This window comes from Trichoderma harzianum (assembly GCF_003025095.1).
Source record: "Trichoderma harzianum CBS 226.95 unplaced genomic scaffold M431scaffold_8, whole genome shotgun sequence".
In the NCBI taxonomy this organism is placed as follows: domain Eukaryota; kingdom Fungi; phylum Ascomycota; class Sordariomycetes; order Hypocreales; family Hypocreaceae; genus Trichoderma; species Trichoderma harzianum.
Window position 1 is genome coordinate 216,523 of NW_020209256.1, and position 14,120 is coordinate 230,642.

At 46.6% G+C, this 14,120-nt stretch overlaps 7 protein-coding genes across 7 annotated transcripts; 4 read left to right on the forward strand and 3 right to left on the reverse strand.

Annotated features, from left to right (window-relative positions):
• Window positions 1-397: 397 nt before the first annotated feature.
• On the reverse strand, window positions 398-1,321 carry M431DRAFT_89415 (hypothetical protein; the record flags this gene model as incomplete). The annotated part of the gene is made up of 2 exons (XM_024924027.1): window positions 398-918; window positions 1,162-1,321. The coding sequence occupies 2 exons, from the start codon at window positions 1,319-1,321 to the stop codon at window positions 398-400; spliced, it is 681 nt and encodes a 226-aa protein (XP_024772746.1).
• A 295-nt stretch (window positions 1,322-1,616) lies between these two features.
• Window positions 1,617-4,106, forward strand: M431DRAFT_145888 (hypothetical protein). Its single transcript, XM_024912716.1, has 4 exons — window positions 1,617-1,875; window positions 1,942-2,498; window positions 2,555-2,923; window positions 3,087-4,106. Exons 1-4 carry the CDS (start codon window positions 1,828-1,830, stop codon window positions 3,949-3,951), a joined length of 1,839 nt encoding a protein of 612 aa, XP_024772747.1. The 5' UTR covers window positions 1,617-1,827; the 3' UTR covers window positions 3,952-4,106.
• An 893-nt stretch (window positions 4,107-4,999) lies between these two features.
• Window positions 5,000-5,650, forward strand: M431DRAFT_88590 (hypothetical protein; the record flags this gene model as incomplete). The annotated part of the gene is made up of 1 exon (XM_024923927.1): window positions 5,000-5,650. One exon carries the CDS (start codon window positions 5,000-5,002, stop codon window positions 5,648-5,650), a length of 651 nt encoding a protein of 216 aa, XP_024772748.1.
• Window positions 5,651-6,284: 634 nt separating this feature from the next.
• M431DRAFT_509443 (hypothetical protein) lies at window positions 6,285-7,941 on the forward strand. The gene has a single exon (XM_024919291.1). It carries the CDS (start codon window positions 6,402-6,404, stop codon window positions 7,851-7,853), a length of 1,452 nt encoding a protein of 483 aa, XP_024772749.1. The 5' UTR covers window positions 6,285-6,401; the 3' UTR covers window positions 7,854-7,941.
• A 1,975-nt stretch (window positions 7,942-9,916) lies between these two features.
• On the forward strand, window positions 9,917-10,776 carry M431DRAFT_496402 (hypothetical protein; the record flags this gene model as incomplete). Its single annotated transcript, XM_024917488.1, has 4 exons — window positions 9,917-10,097; window positions 10,158-10,253; window positions 10,320-10,495; window positions 10,552-10,776. 4 exons carry the CDS (start codon window positions 9,917-9,919, stop codon window positions 10,774-10,776), a joined length of 678 nt encoding a protein of 225 aa, XP_024772750.1.
• Window positions 10,777-11,085: 309 nt separating this feature from the next.
• M431DRAFT_531959 (hypothetical protein) lies at window positions 11,086-12,317 on the reverse strand (the record flags this gene model as incomplete). Its single annotated transcript, XM_024920845.1, has 3 exons — window positions 12,069-12,317; window positions 11,686-12,013; window positions 11,086-11,653 (listed from the first exon to the last, which is right to left on the reverse strand). The coding sequence occupies exons 1-3, from the start codon at window positions 12,220-12,222 to the stop codon at window positions 11,086-11,088; spliced, it is 1,050 nt and encodes a 349-aa protein (XP_024772751.1). The 5' UTR covers window positions 12,223-12,317.
• Window positions 12,318-13,336: 1,019 nt separating this feature from the next.
• M431DRAFT_483253 (hypothetical protein) lies at window positions 13,337-13,843 on the reverse strand (the record flags this gene model as incomplete). Its single annotated transcript, XM_024916109.1, has 1 exon — window positions 13,337-13,843. The coding sequence occupies one exon, from the start codon at window positions 13,841-13,843 to the stop codon at window positions 13,337-13,339; it is 507 nt and encodes a 168-aa protein (XP_024772752.1).
• Window positions 13,844-14,120: the final 277 nt, after the last annotated feature.

The following is a 14,120-nucleotide window of genomic DNA, read 5'->3' on the forward strand; positions in this document are numbered from 1 at the left end:
TGTCTTATGCCCAATATGGAAATGCCATCCGCCACTGGGAGAGCATTCCGAACTATGATTTATGAAAAGGTATCGCCTTGACGTCATTCTTTATACAGATTTCCCAGGAAAGGTAAATATCCCAGACTGGGGCCTTTAATAGATGGCTTAATAATTTGAACAGGATGGAGAGCAGGCTTTGCTCTCAACTACTGGTATTCTGGTGTTTTGGAGCTGGATGCAATGATGACTTTACACGCTAGGTTTTACTGGAGAGAAGATTTAGTTGTGAAATCATGGACTTGGACATATCTTCAACATGTCTATGCAGTAGTATAATGAACTTGTGTATTGTAGCTCGCTGTCAAACAAAAAGCAATAGCCGCATTAAGTGAAGAAGACTCTCCCTAATTGCCCACTATGAGTTATGATCACGCTTCCTTGGATTTTTCGTGCGTGAGCTAAGGCCTAAAGCTTCGTTTTCCTTCTCAAGAATTATCACCCTTTCTCGTAGGCTCTGGAGAGAGTGCATCACGTCACCCTGTCCACCTGTGCGCGCATCTTCTTCTGATGACCTTCTTGACGTTACCCTGGTAGATGAAGTTTCAGTATCGTCAGGCTTGGCCACATCCTTCTTCAACCTGTTACTTCTACGAGTCTCCAAATTTGGCTTGGGCTCTTCGGGCTCGGCTGCAGGTCTTTGAACAGGCTCATCAGCTGGTTTGGCGTGAAGATGATTCGATTTATTGTCTTCAAATGATGGCGGCTGCATATGCCATCCTCTCTTGGTACATGCATCGCAGTAGAACTTCTTTTGTCGCTCCGGTACCTTTGGGACAACACAATTCTGGTGATATGACCGGCAGCACGTGTCGCAATCTAGCATACTGCCTGGTTTGCGACATGTGTAGCACAATGCATTGTGTGGTGAGCCGCTCTCTGTGAAGCATTAGCCGTTGGTATTCTCGATTGTGTGACCAACAGTTGGGATTATGATGCAGACGCAGGCCCAACCGCTTCAAATAAGCAGAATCGTCGTGAGGACGAACATTACAAATAAAAATGATTGCGACCACGGGATTTCTGCTTTGGTTTTTATTTTTTTTTATTTTTATTTTTTTATTTTTTTTTTCGCAGTGGAGAGAATATTTTCCAGAATAAACAAAAATATGGAATACTCACTCTTCCATGCATGGTATATGATTTTCTGCTCATCCATGGTCAAAACGGTCCCCGGCGCGGCATAGGTAGAGATTCTGTACCCGGCGATGACGGGATATTTACTGATCTCCGCCGTGGACGTCCGCCGTCTTTTGGCTTGAGACTGAGTAGACTCTGCCATGGCGCTTTGCTTCAAAGTAGTGAAATAGATCAGATACGACGGCGAGGATTCAGGAACCCTTCACGAATCAGGCTCTATTATGATCTAGCAGCGGGCATCCCTCGAAAAGTGATGTGGAGGCAAAAGAACCGTGAGATGCCGGACTGGGGAGGTTTGCCCAAACCGGCATACGCGGACACTTTAGCCAAAAGCAGCAACGTCATCCTACCGACATTGGGCCGCTCAGCTTGGAGCGAGTGAAAGAGCTTGATCAAACTCAATCTGAGCATTTCCCTCTCTTGTCCTCATGTGACATGGATAAAGCTGTGTTACGTCTTGTTAATTCTTAATTCAGTACTTCGTACATCTCCTGATTCTGCCAAAGCTTGAGCTGTTACCTCAATGGGTAACATCCTCCACCGCCCGCCACCAACACCTCGCCCGGCCGTCGTTGTTAGCTGAGAGAGGGGCATAATATACACTGGTTGACTGCTGTATGAACCGGTAAACGTAGGCTGCGAACGGCAATGTCCCCCGGATCAGCGTGTCAACGATGCAGGCAGCGGCACATCAAGGTATGTGATTTCCGGCGTCTCCCTTGGTGTTGACATTGCGACAGAGGCCCTAACTGGTAGTATCAGTGTGATGCGACAAGACCCAACTGCAAGCAGTGTGTGTCTGGTAAGCATGAGTGTCCGGGATACCCAGAGGACTGGAAGTTCATCAACAATGGCGCCGAGCCGCCTCGAAAGCGACAGAAGAGGCAATCTGTACGAGAAGCCAAGGCTCATGATGTAAAGACATCTACTGGGAAACTCACCGAGACAAATGAAGATGCTGTCATAGAGATCCGCCGCAATAACACGGTGTCGACCAGCCAGAGACCAGAGCATTTGGATATCCCGTCATTGGACTTTACCAAAGATTCTGATGACGCCCTGCAGAGTTTGGATTCATCTGTGCCCCTTCAGGTCGAATTGGGCTTCGATTTCGGCGATAATCATGTCAATGAAGCGAGTGTTGTTGGCCACTTCGGAGCTCCTTTACCCGCCCCTGAGGAGTCCCCGGGATTACTATCCTCTGGATCAACTGGCGAGTTTGAGATGGGACTTGCTGCCCTAGCCTCGGAGTTTATGCTCGAGAGCGAACAAGAGATTGTCTTCCTCCTCCGGCACTATACAGACAATCTGGCTCCATGGTATGTCTCTATCCTGGCCGCGAACTGCCCTCTAACTTTCTAATGGACAACATTAGGTTAGATATATTCGGAGACAAATGCTTCTTCCAGACTTGTGTCCCTCGTCTGGTTGGAACTCACCCCGTGCTCAAGTACGCAATAGCGGCACTTGCTGCAAAGCATTTGAGCAATCTGGGCGGCTTCCGAGCGACTAACTGCGGTCCCATGAGCACCTTGGCCTTGACGGAACTTTATCCCAGTGCAGGAAATGTTGACTGGGCCTTCAAAGCTGCCAGCTACTACCATCAAGCAGCTACAAACTCGCAGCACCCGTCCCCGCTTTACACTACTGAAGCTAGTTCGATCTTGACGGATGTTGCAATGGCGAGTAATGCAATCTTGACCGTTTATGAAATGATTGACTCGAATTATGATGAATTTTACACGTAAGTATTTGCCTTATGCCTGCAAATAGAATCATTGTCAATACCTTACCCCGTCAATTGTTGATATTTCTCATGCTGTTCGCTGTTCTGTTCTGCAAAACATGGGCGAACCTTATGAGTTGATTATTGAAAAGACGTGAGCAAAATCTGACATCGACTTCAGGCGGATCCGGGAGATAAAGAGCCAACTAGTAAGATACCCCAACGATGGCGCAATATCACAGCCGACATTCACACCCTTCAAATTTCACGGCAGTCCTGCGGCTTTGGCCAGCTACTGGCACTCCTTGCCCCACGATCTCCTTAACTCGTATGATCAAAAAAGGATATCGATACTAGACTGTGAAACCCCGTATAACGGGCTGGGAGGCTCCGATGATGAGTTTAGTCTCAATGAGCCTTCATCCATGACCAAGACACCCTGGGTGCAACTATTCATCTTAATAACTCAAATCATTGACAAGTTCGCCACTAATCCTAGCCGGCGTGATCAAGGGACCAAGGATGTGGACCGGAATAGCAGCTGGGACTATCTCTGGAACGCCTTGGATCGGTGGCATGCCCAACTCGATGTGCAATTTGAGCCATATTCTCACTATAAGCTTTCCAGCCATCTAACACTCTCACAAGGCCTGGTGGAGCCGGTTTTCGACGAGATACTCTTTCCATCACCAGTGTCCGCAGCGACGCTGTCATACTATCACTTTGCTCGCATCCTTTTACTCCTCGCAAAACCGGCCGACCAATCAAACCCCCAGGCCATGCTGCTTTATTACCGAGAGATATTGACGGACATAGAGGACCATTGTACAAAGATATGCGGAATTGCAGCTGGCCGACCAGGCCCTGCCGCTCGGATACACTCAGTGCAGCCACTCTTCCTGGCTGGACAATGCTTGGTGGAACCACGGTTACGGACAGCTGTTGTACAGCTCCTACAGGATGTTGAGGCAGATACAGGATGGCCAACAGCAAGCCATATCAGCAGGCTTCATCAGGGATGGAACAGGAATACTCGGACAAATTGACGTCTGGGAGATAAGAGCTAGCCATGTTGGTGTGATTTTGGTCGACTGGAATAACGGAGTACATTTTTGGTATGAACATCTTGTTAATTTTCTGTCTAAGCGTTTGTTTTATTCTATAGACATGGTAAAAGCAATCCCATCAATGTAACGGCTCGCATCTCTCGTATATGTGCGTAGATATCGGATCCTGCTATCATTTCTCACATGTAAGTGCCTATTGGCTGCTTCTAACACACCACCTGCAGCGATTCGGCGACCGTAGCGCACTAGAGTCTCGTTGCAACACAACAACAGGACGATTTGTTCAAGGGTTCCCCAGGGCAGCGTAGCATTCAATGCAGAATTCTGCAATCTCTGCCAGCTGTTTATCCAATCCTCGCTCATGAAGCTATCGACAGTAATAATATCTAATCTAAAATGCATCGCGCCATATCTTGTATTCATAATCAAGGCGGCGGGCCCGTATAAGTGTATGAATATATAAAATCGAGGAACCGCCGCTTCGCTGCAATTTCTTGCCCTCTCCTGTTTTGCTTGCTGAATTCCCTCAACCATAGTAATCCACTGTGAAACCGCCGCAAACATTTGCGAGGCGAGCTGCTGACAATTGCAGCCAAAGAAGCCCCTCAGCCATCGCATTTTCTTCCCAACTTTACTGAGTGCCAGCTAACAGCTCCGCAGCTTAGGGTCGTCCGTCCGTGTCTAGCACAGTGTCCTACGCCGGTTGTTGTCTTTTAACTGGCTGGGCTCCCCGCTTCAGGTGCAAATAGTTGCCGTGCGCTTTTACAATTTTCTAATGGGTGTACGTATGTTGGCAGTATTAGCGAATCGCCGAAGCCGTAGTGGGCAACTTGGGCCTCAACCCGGCTTTCAATTCGGTGCTCAACAATGGGCAACAATAATTATATAAGTGCCCTGCTTGATCCGGGACTCAGTATTCAATTCAATCTGCATTGCTTTCAACTCAATCAACCACTCAAACTCTTTTCAACCAAATTGAAACGAACTCTTAAGCCTCTTCTAAGTCTTACCAACTACAATCTTCGCAATGGCCCCTACTCTCTACATCGCCGATGACACTTGCTCTCGCGCAGCTCAGCTGGTCGCCAACGAGCTTGACATTGAGCACCAACTTGTTCACTTTGATGTGTTTGGCAAGAGCACATCCAGTGGCGAGGACTTTACCGCTATCAACCCTCTACTCTATGTCCCTGCCCTGAAGCTGGACAACGAGACCAGAGACATCATCTCGGAGACCATCATCATCTGTTCATACTTCGCCGATCAGAAGCCCGAGGCCGGTCTGGTCCCCGCTGCAGGGACCCTGGAACGTGTCAAATACGACCAGTTCCTCGTCCAGCTGGCTACTGAGATTGCCCAAAAGCACATCCCTCTCATGCGCAAGCTCATGACCCCTGAGGGTGTTGAGTTCCACTCCAACAAGCTCCAGAAGGCCTACAAGCTCCTTGACGACCGCCTAGCCAAGACCCCTTATCTGTTCGGCGACAACCTCACCGTTGCCGACGCTTATGTCTGGGGCACTTTCTGGAACTCCCGCTCTGGTGTCGACCTGTCTCACCTTGAGAACCTCGCCGCTTGGAAGACCCGCCTCGAGGCCCGCCCTGCCGCTATCAAGACCATCAAGGATGAGGCCGAAGTTGTCGCTGTTCACAAGGCCCAGATCGCTGCTAGTGCTTAAACGTCTCAGACATGATTTATGACATTTTTTTTTACGAACGAATCATAATAGGAGAAGGCGACTTGTCGAATTAGCGGAGTCTTACAAAATACAGTGGGGGGGATTTCTCGTATTAGGAGGGTGCAGCTATAGAAACGATACCACGAGACGCTATAGATTTACAACATTAAAAATAGAATATAGATCAATTTAAAATTGCTTTTTACACCTTATGAGATTACGAGTACAGACATAAACTAACAAAATTCCGGTGATAGCACACTAAAAACTGCTCTGAGCATCTCTCTGTCAACATATAATGAAGCAGGGGAAAGCCGAGCCTGACTTGCTGAATTACTGAATACTTACAGGCGCCAAACACAGCGCCAACCTGATACAGTAGCTTGAAAAATGGCCTGAAAACTCGACAAGTTCATCTCGTAATTTGCACTGAGTGGAGTCTCATCCATCAGCATTTAGAGTTACACTTAAGCTCTCCTAGACTAGTTCAGCAAACTTGGGATGAACGATGCCAATTGGTTCGGAGCTGTATCCTTGTATCCGTCGATATGCCCCAAATGCGTGAGCTTGGCGTGCAAGGTATAAGGAATTTTTGAAGCCGATAGTTAGGCTATCGCGTTGTTGACACGAATACAGAACGGCAGTGAAGTCGGCCATCTGGCCTTTCTCACCAGCCTTAACTTGAGAGAATCCCGACTCTCCCCTTGAAGGGAATCGTCAAAATCACATCTGACTTTTCACTTCCACCAAAATGAATCGTGAAAGCCTGCGTTTCAGCTGGAGGTTAACTCTCCTTTGCGGCTTGATTGCCGTCATAGCGAGCCCCCTATTTACTAAAAGCCTACTACTCCGCTATTTCCCTCCAGAATCTACCGAATCAGAACCCGAACAAGAACCAGACATTCCCCTGCCCGTATACAAGGCAAGCGTGGTGACGAGACCGAACCCTGAGGTTGTCGGTTCTAACACAGATGAAATGTCCAATTCATCGGCCCACCTCCTCGAAAGGGCGTCCAAAGGTTGGACACATATACCAAGCGACGATGAACGCATGAGCGAAGCAACGGAAACAAACAAGCCAAAAGGCCCAGAGTCGCGCGTTGTCCTACATCACTCCTTTGGGGATATCAATAGAAACAGCCAGCTAGCCGTGGTACCTTATGGGAATGGTTTTGTTGATGGAATTATCCGAGCGTTTCAGCAAGATCTTCATCTCGTCCTCCGTCCTGATGACATCTGGTTGGCTATTACAGTACAGCTCAGCTTTTATATCAATGCCCATGCCGAAGAGTTGAGAAGCTTATTCGTTGAACATGATGGAAAAAAACAACTCGTCATCGACTTGTCACCTCAAACCATGATAAATCTTGACATTCCATATGCGGCAAAACTCTTTACCAATTTAATCCAGGAAAACGTGCGGGATCCAGATCTTCAAAGCTGGATATTGCCCGACTTTTCCACAACAACCGACAATGACATAAGCGTCGCGGCAATGGTTATGATGGCAACTACAAAGGCATATTTTGAGTACATTGTACTATGCGGCTGTGGCTTCCCAAGCGTCACACTTGTAGGTGAGAGAGAAGATTGGGTAAAGCTCCTTGAGAGACTGCCCAAACTTGCGACATTCGGTGATGAGCCTGCCGAATGGAGCAAACTACTCGTTAAAGTCGTGGGAAAAATGATTGAAACATTTGACCGACCAGATGACGAAGCTACGAAAGAGTTTTGGATGAAAGCAGTCCACAGAGCTGGTGCTGAGGCATCAGGACGAGGAATCGACACACTATCCGGATGGATCACGGCATTCTGCTTCTGGGATAAAGAAGGCCAGAAGATTCGTCAATATACAGATGAAAACATCAAAATGTTCTCATTCGACGGAGAAGGAGATGAAGACCGAAAGAGACTCGTTATTGATGACGTTGTTTTCCCAATCATCAGAGCTAAACACGTGCCACAGGCCGTGGTCGAAGTCCCCGTCAAAGTTCTGGATACGTCGACAATGCTTGACTATGACACAACCATTATAGCAGGTTCTGTGGGTATGATGGCAACTGCCAGTGAGAATAAAGGAGTATTTGATACTTTCCAACCACGGTCAGGCTGGTGGATGCTACTCGATGAGGTTAAGCCGATTGATCAGGAGGAGTTGGATAAATATGTAGATATTCGACGTGAGGAGGTGAACGTACCTTAAAGGCTACGCAATGGACCATCACTACGGTATAAACAGAGCTTAATGCATGCGGAACCTATTAAATATGCGTCTTTCACCTCAATGTCACAGGTCTTTTTTATCCGTACTTTCATAGTCTCTTGCATTACCCACTTCATACAAGATCAGGCACGTCTAAGGTATTTTATCTATGCAGTAAGGTTTGGACGTATTGACATCATAGTTCAGATCATGAGTTTTAGGCCATCTTAGACTCAAATGGCCACTTTCTTCTCCTCATCGAATTCTATTTTGCTTGTTTCATTCTATCCCTCAGCATGCTCATAGTCCTCGGCTTGTTGTCCACATCATCTACCGCTTGCATGCGGATTACCGTATCACTCGCTATTATCGTCTTGGCATAGCAAAGCATTCTATTTGGAACTAAATGTGGTGCTTTACGAGGTGCTGTGCCTCCAATTCAGTGTGATATGGTGATCTTTATGCATAAATGGATATTTGATTGGTCCTTTTGCAACCCGATGGCGCTTTTCTCTTCTTCTTTCTTACGTGGCACGGCTGGCTTAGTTCCAATAATTTCGGGACACGTAGGCACATATCCAAGCTGAATCAAATCAAAACCTTCCGATGGGCTTATCGGAAAGACCTTGTTTACCCCGCTGATCAGTGAGTAGGATTAGCTAGAATGTCTCAGATCAGGATGGTGCATGAGCGATGAGTGTAAGTAAGTGGTCAAGCTACTATGTACTCGTATGTTGACCTACATGATGTAAGGGCAATGCAGGCAGGATATTAGAACGGCGAATTTGAATGCCACGTATAAATTCAGGGCCAATTCATGCGCTTTTGCATGGCCAGTGCAATGCAATCGTTGGCTCCAGGAATGTAAGGGAGTAAAGTGCGAGGACGTGCATATGCCCAAACCGCGGATGCCGCTCCAGATGCCGTCTCGTCAAAATCACCAATAATTTTTCACTTGGGACCTTGTGGTTATTTTCAGAAACTGGAAACGACAAAGCCGGCACAGATCTCCGAGTAATGGACCTAGGCTTAGGTCCTATCCGTTCCAGACTACGAATAGGAGAAAGCCTTTGCCTCCGCCCTTACATCAATGTCTTGTAGTGCATCTTGGGGTGGGGCAGTGTGACACCTATCGACGCTATTGTTCTTCCTCGTAGTACTCAATAATGTTGTATCTCTTGAGAGTAATAGTTATACGATGGATGCATTTGCACAGCATAAGAACACAAACACAATTTACTCAGCTCTCTGGGGAACCGCCTCCGTTGCGCAAATGTCCCGAAATCCATCCTTGGGCAAGCCTCTATCATCTAGCTAGCAGCTAATCCACTCACCTCTATGCGAAAAGAAAAAATGGAAGAGCACATGGCTTTCATAAGCCTAAACTCGTATCTAGATACAAAAGTTGATTTGTGACAAATGGAATTTCTAATGCTCAATACTTCATAATAACATACGTATCTCGCTCCCATGGGCTATAGCGGGGACGCGGCTGAGATGCATGAGCCTTACGCACAATTGCGTTCACCGGCTGCACGTTCCTTGTCCCTGGAAACTGGAGCCCCAAGGCGCTCCAAACGATACACGTAGTTACCTCTACCCGACAAATAGTCTCTCTTAATGGTTGGAGCCATTGACCGGTAAGACACTTACATAGAGTAGCGTCATGCAGCGGCTTCAGATCTGAGTCGCCCAGGTGGTTCCAGGCTCTTGTTGATGCGCCCAAACATTGCTCCATGACCCCGGTCTCAGCTTTCATGGTGGCTTGTGTTTAAAGCCGTAGTACACTGTATATTGTTCTCCTCTTTGACTTTTGTAACACAGAAATAATTTTTGACTTCATTTCAGAGCCTAGGCTTTAGTATCGGAGAGAAGCTTAACTGTCAAGACGTGTAAGTGTGGCTTGGCTAACGAGCATAACAGAATACATGTATTAATTCCACCCCATTTTATCTATATAAACATGTCCCATGCCCCCCGCTACCATCCCCTATTATACACGCAGTGTACGCAAGCAAGCTCATTTTACGAATTATTTTGACCACAATCTGTCTTCCATCAATATGTCTACCAGCTACACCATCTCTGTAGAGAATCAGCGCGGCGAGAACACTAACTATGCCGTCTTTATGAACCCTCCGGACTTCACTGGAGGCCAGCAACCTTGGATGAATGTGTGGTACACCTCGTTCGTTCCTTATCATGGAAGCTTTGAAGTCCGTACTGGAGCGGACTTTTATGCGTGTAGGAAAATATCCGAACTAGTTTACACATGTCCCTCAATGCTAATGAGCGACTTGACAGGGGTTGGCACTGTGCCTACGGCACCAGCGCCAGGCGTTGTAGTCACTAGTGGCATGAGCCTGTTGGCTCGTCTTGGTACAACTGGGGTCCCTGGAAGTGAGAACGAACTGACTACCTAAACATATAGAACAAGATCAACAGGCTAATGACTTTTCTAAATAGGCACTTTTGACAAGAAGATCATTCAAAGCTTCCCCACGATTACCGAGATCAACCCAAGTGCCATTCCTGGTGCCTTTGAGATTAAAACTGGTACCGACTTTGCGGTTCCCAACAATACCTATCTTGTCGGGCTTGCGAAAGTCAATAACCGTGGACAAGTTGCCCCAGTTGCTTCGGTATGCTGATCTAGCCACCCTAGAATCGTGGACTACCTGCTGACTCGGACTTACAGATTGCCCCACGCAACAATATGAATATCCAGATCACTCCAAAGATGAAGTTCTTCGTCTCTGAAAGCCAGCAAGTTGCGGGCGAGATTGTTGACTATGATGCTGTTGCTAGAGACGGCGCTACCATTGACTTTAGCAGTGGTGAAGGTCAGGGCAAATTCTACGCCCGCGTGATCCAAAACACTGACGGCAGGTTTACCGTTACTTATTATGACAACTTCGATTAAGAATCGGAAGGAGCTAAAGATCTGTACCTACATTTAGCCAGATAGATGCAATCATCGTAATTATTGTGTCGATTACATTAAACTAAAATGTATCAGCTTCCTCAATTTGGAACCTCATTTAGTCATTGTTAGTTCTCATGTCTACATCCATCCAGTATTGCATAAATACATGTATGTATTAGCCTTCTATAAGAAAACCTCATTTTCGTCTTCCCCACGCATTTGCCGCCACCAATTTGATGCATCCTGCATCTCATTATCTTCTTTAAGTAAAAACCACCATTTTCTCGTAAACCATGGTTTTGCCTCTCAGCTTCTCATATCCCAAGGCACTCCGTTACGTCGGGTGCCAACGCCATTGTCAGCGTTTCCCCAGCAGGTCAAGCCACCTGATATCATATCATCGAACAATTCTTGCTGATCTCGTAGACAAGGGTCGTTGGTAGCGAAAGTGACCGCACGCTCTCTGAAATGAGGAATGATGATCAAGTCGAGATATGAAGCATGTAGCTGAGAGAGTTGAGTCAGGCTTGGTCGAAGGTGCGGCTTCACAGTTTGCTCGAAATAGTGCGCTGCGGTTTGTACAGAGGTGGCGTTGCTGAATGTGTAAAAGGGAGAGGGTCTGTCGTTAAGATAGTCTTCAGAGGTAACGCCAATTGAAGCTGCGATTGCGAGAGTGGCTGCTAAGAATGTCATATCACGTAAACGGATATGGTTGATCAGTAGGAACGGCGTCGGTGGGATTATTGTTTGCCGTTCTCTCCCCTCATGGTTTCCATCCACCCCCGTCTGATCTAGGCGCGTTGACGCGGTCAAAATATGGCTGGTCGACGGTATGGAAGATGAATAATCTTGTATCTCCGACACGGAGAAGTAGCTGTTGGAGTGTTAGGTTCCAGCTCTCTAGACACTATCATGTCATTATAGTCCCACTGACTGGTACCGGTCGTGTCATTCGGCCTTCTTGTACTTGGTAAAACGAAGGGTTCAGCTTGGGGTGGAGTATTTTCCACGTGCTGCAAAACATCATTCTGTGCCTCAAGAAGTCGAAAGGATGGGGATAAGAGATGGGTAAATATAGTAGTGACTTTTGGTTGCTCTAACTCTTGGGGAGGTATCAAGGTGGCTGCTGCATTAGGCTGGTTGTCAAGTAGCGCGGCCACATCGGATGACTCGTCATCAATTTTGGACTCTGTTCTTGCTGATTCTTCTTCACTGAGTTGTCGTTGCTTCAGTCCTAATATAAAAAAGCACATCAGCTTAGATTCTCGAAGGAAGAGAGCAGCACATACTGTATCTTGCTTGGGATGCTCGGTTCTGCGCTCGTCTCGCAGGAGTAAGTAGACGCCTTTTTGCCACACGTGGGTGTTTTGGTGTGGTTGACTGGAACACAAGCTCTAACCCAGATGACTTTCCAGAATAGCCAGCTTTATTTATCTCGGTCATTGGTAGTAGGTGAGTTATTACTTATACCCGCGAGATTGCAGACCGTAACGTAGGTTGAGAGAATTGAGGGTTTGGGCAGAGTTTGCGACGCCTCCCGTCGGTCATTCGGTGTTCATGCCTGGTGTAATAAAGTACGGAACTAAAGTGGTTTACACAGAGTGAGATTTATTGTAAATACATTAGGAAGAATTACACTGTACACTAATTACATAATTCTGGGTTCAAGGCTCAGCGTTACACTCTGCCCCGGCCTTAGCTGTGATGGACTTGTTTTCAGTGCCCATCTTTTTGGTGGAATTTCTGGCACTGTGTTCTTGGAACCAATTGTCAACCTTTGCTGTACACTATTGACTCTTCTTCTATACCTCTACCATTTCGTTGAGTTGATTGGCATGTGCAAGAAGCGGAAGACAGGTGCGACTTTTGCATATTATATCTCTGCCTGAGAGGGCAAATTTTCTGACTTTCCGACCCGAGGCTCGCCAAAGAGTATTGAGTAAACGAATTGCGTATCTGTAGAGACTCCTTGCTCCCTGTCCCTCCTTAGGAAATAAGCCATTTGGCTTACTCCCAGTCTACTACACTAAACGCTAGGAGTAGTCCAGAATAGGTAGTAAGCCACGATAATAGCACTGACACTAAGTAAATGAGGCTGTTTGTACATCGTCCTGAGATGGAGGGGATTGCCTCTGGTTACGCACCAGCATCCAGAATTTGAACCTTACTCATTAGTGGGTGCAGCAATGTGGTTCGCTCCAGAGGGGTGAGAGACGGTTATGGTTGATTTTTGCAAGCTGGACTATTGTTTCTGTATTTTGGGAGATAGGATATCCATTACTTGCCTTCAGCCTCCTTGATCTTTGAACGCCGCCATTTACTCAATCTAACCGAAGTCCGGGATGTTAAGAGGATCCATGTATACTGCATATTTGTTTGCATGTGTTTATATAACATTGAAACACGATTTAAGAGTATTCTGAATGGTTGGTTCGTGATACTGAATGTCTGAATACTGCCTGAATGTGATTTTCACGTACACATTGACAGTTTACAGAAAAGTACAGAGAGATTGCCCCCGAATCAAAAGTAATATACATGTAAGCTACGTGTTCAACTACGCAAGTCCCCCTTCATAAGAGCTATCTGCGGGAGGGTCCGACCAAGCCTCTACCTTTCCATTTATATATTTCACCTTCAATTTGCCGAGCTCCTCCATTTTACTTCCGTCGGATTTGCCATCGATTGTCCCAGCATTAACAAATACCTCAGTGATTTCCTCTCCACCATTTGGAAACGAGGCCATGAGGAAACCGCGGACACCGCAATGTGGGCAAAAATAGTGATGCATCGATTTGGTATGGAAGGTGTAATCGGAAAGCGCTGATACTCCAGCCTTTGGTGAGATAATCCTGAACGAAGACTTTGGCTCAGGTGTCAGAAGCGCATAACCTGCTTTACGGCAAATAGAGCAGTTGCATTTTTGAAGATGTGATGAATGTTTCGAAAGAGAAAAAGATGCCGAATACTTCAAGTAGCCGCAATGGCAGGAACCATCATAGAGTTCCGGCTGGGAGATAGGTGCGGGTAAATCAGGAAGATCATTGGAAGAGTCGGTAGACATATTCCTGTTTCCAAGGGTGGTAAAAGCAAAGTTGAATCGGCTTGTGGAGATTTGAAGTAATCGGCTACTCTGCAAAGAAAAATAACAAGTCAGAACACAGATGAAAAAGCTAACGATATAAGAACAAGTTACATTCTGAGAAAAGAATCTTCGAGAAATACGGCTGCAGGAAGCCATTGAGAAGCTAAGAAAGCCAAGCGTGAAGAAGGTCACAAGAGGCACTCTCTCAAATTGTAATGAGAGAAGATCAAAGGGGAAAAAGACCTCTATTGAAGGA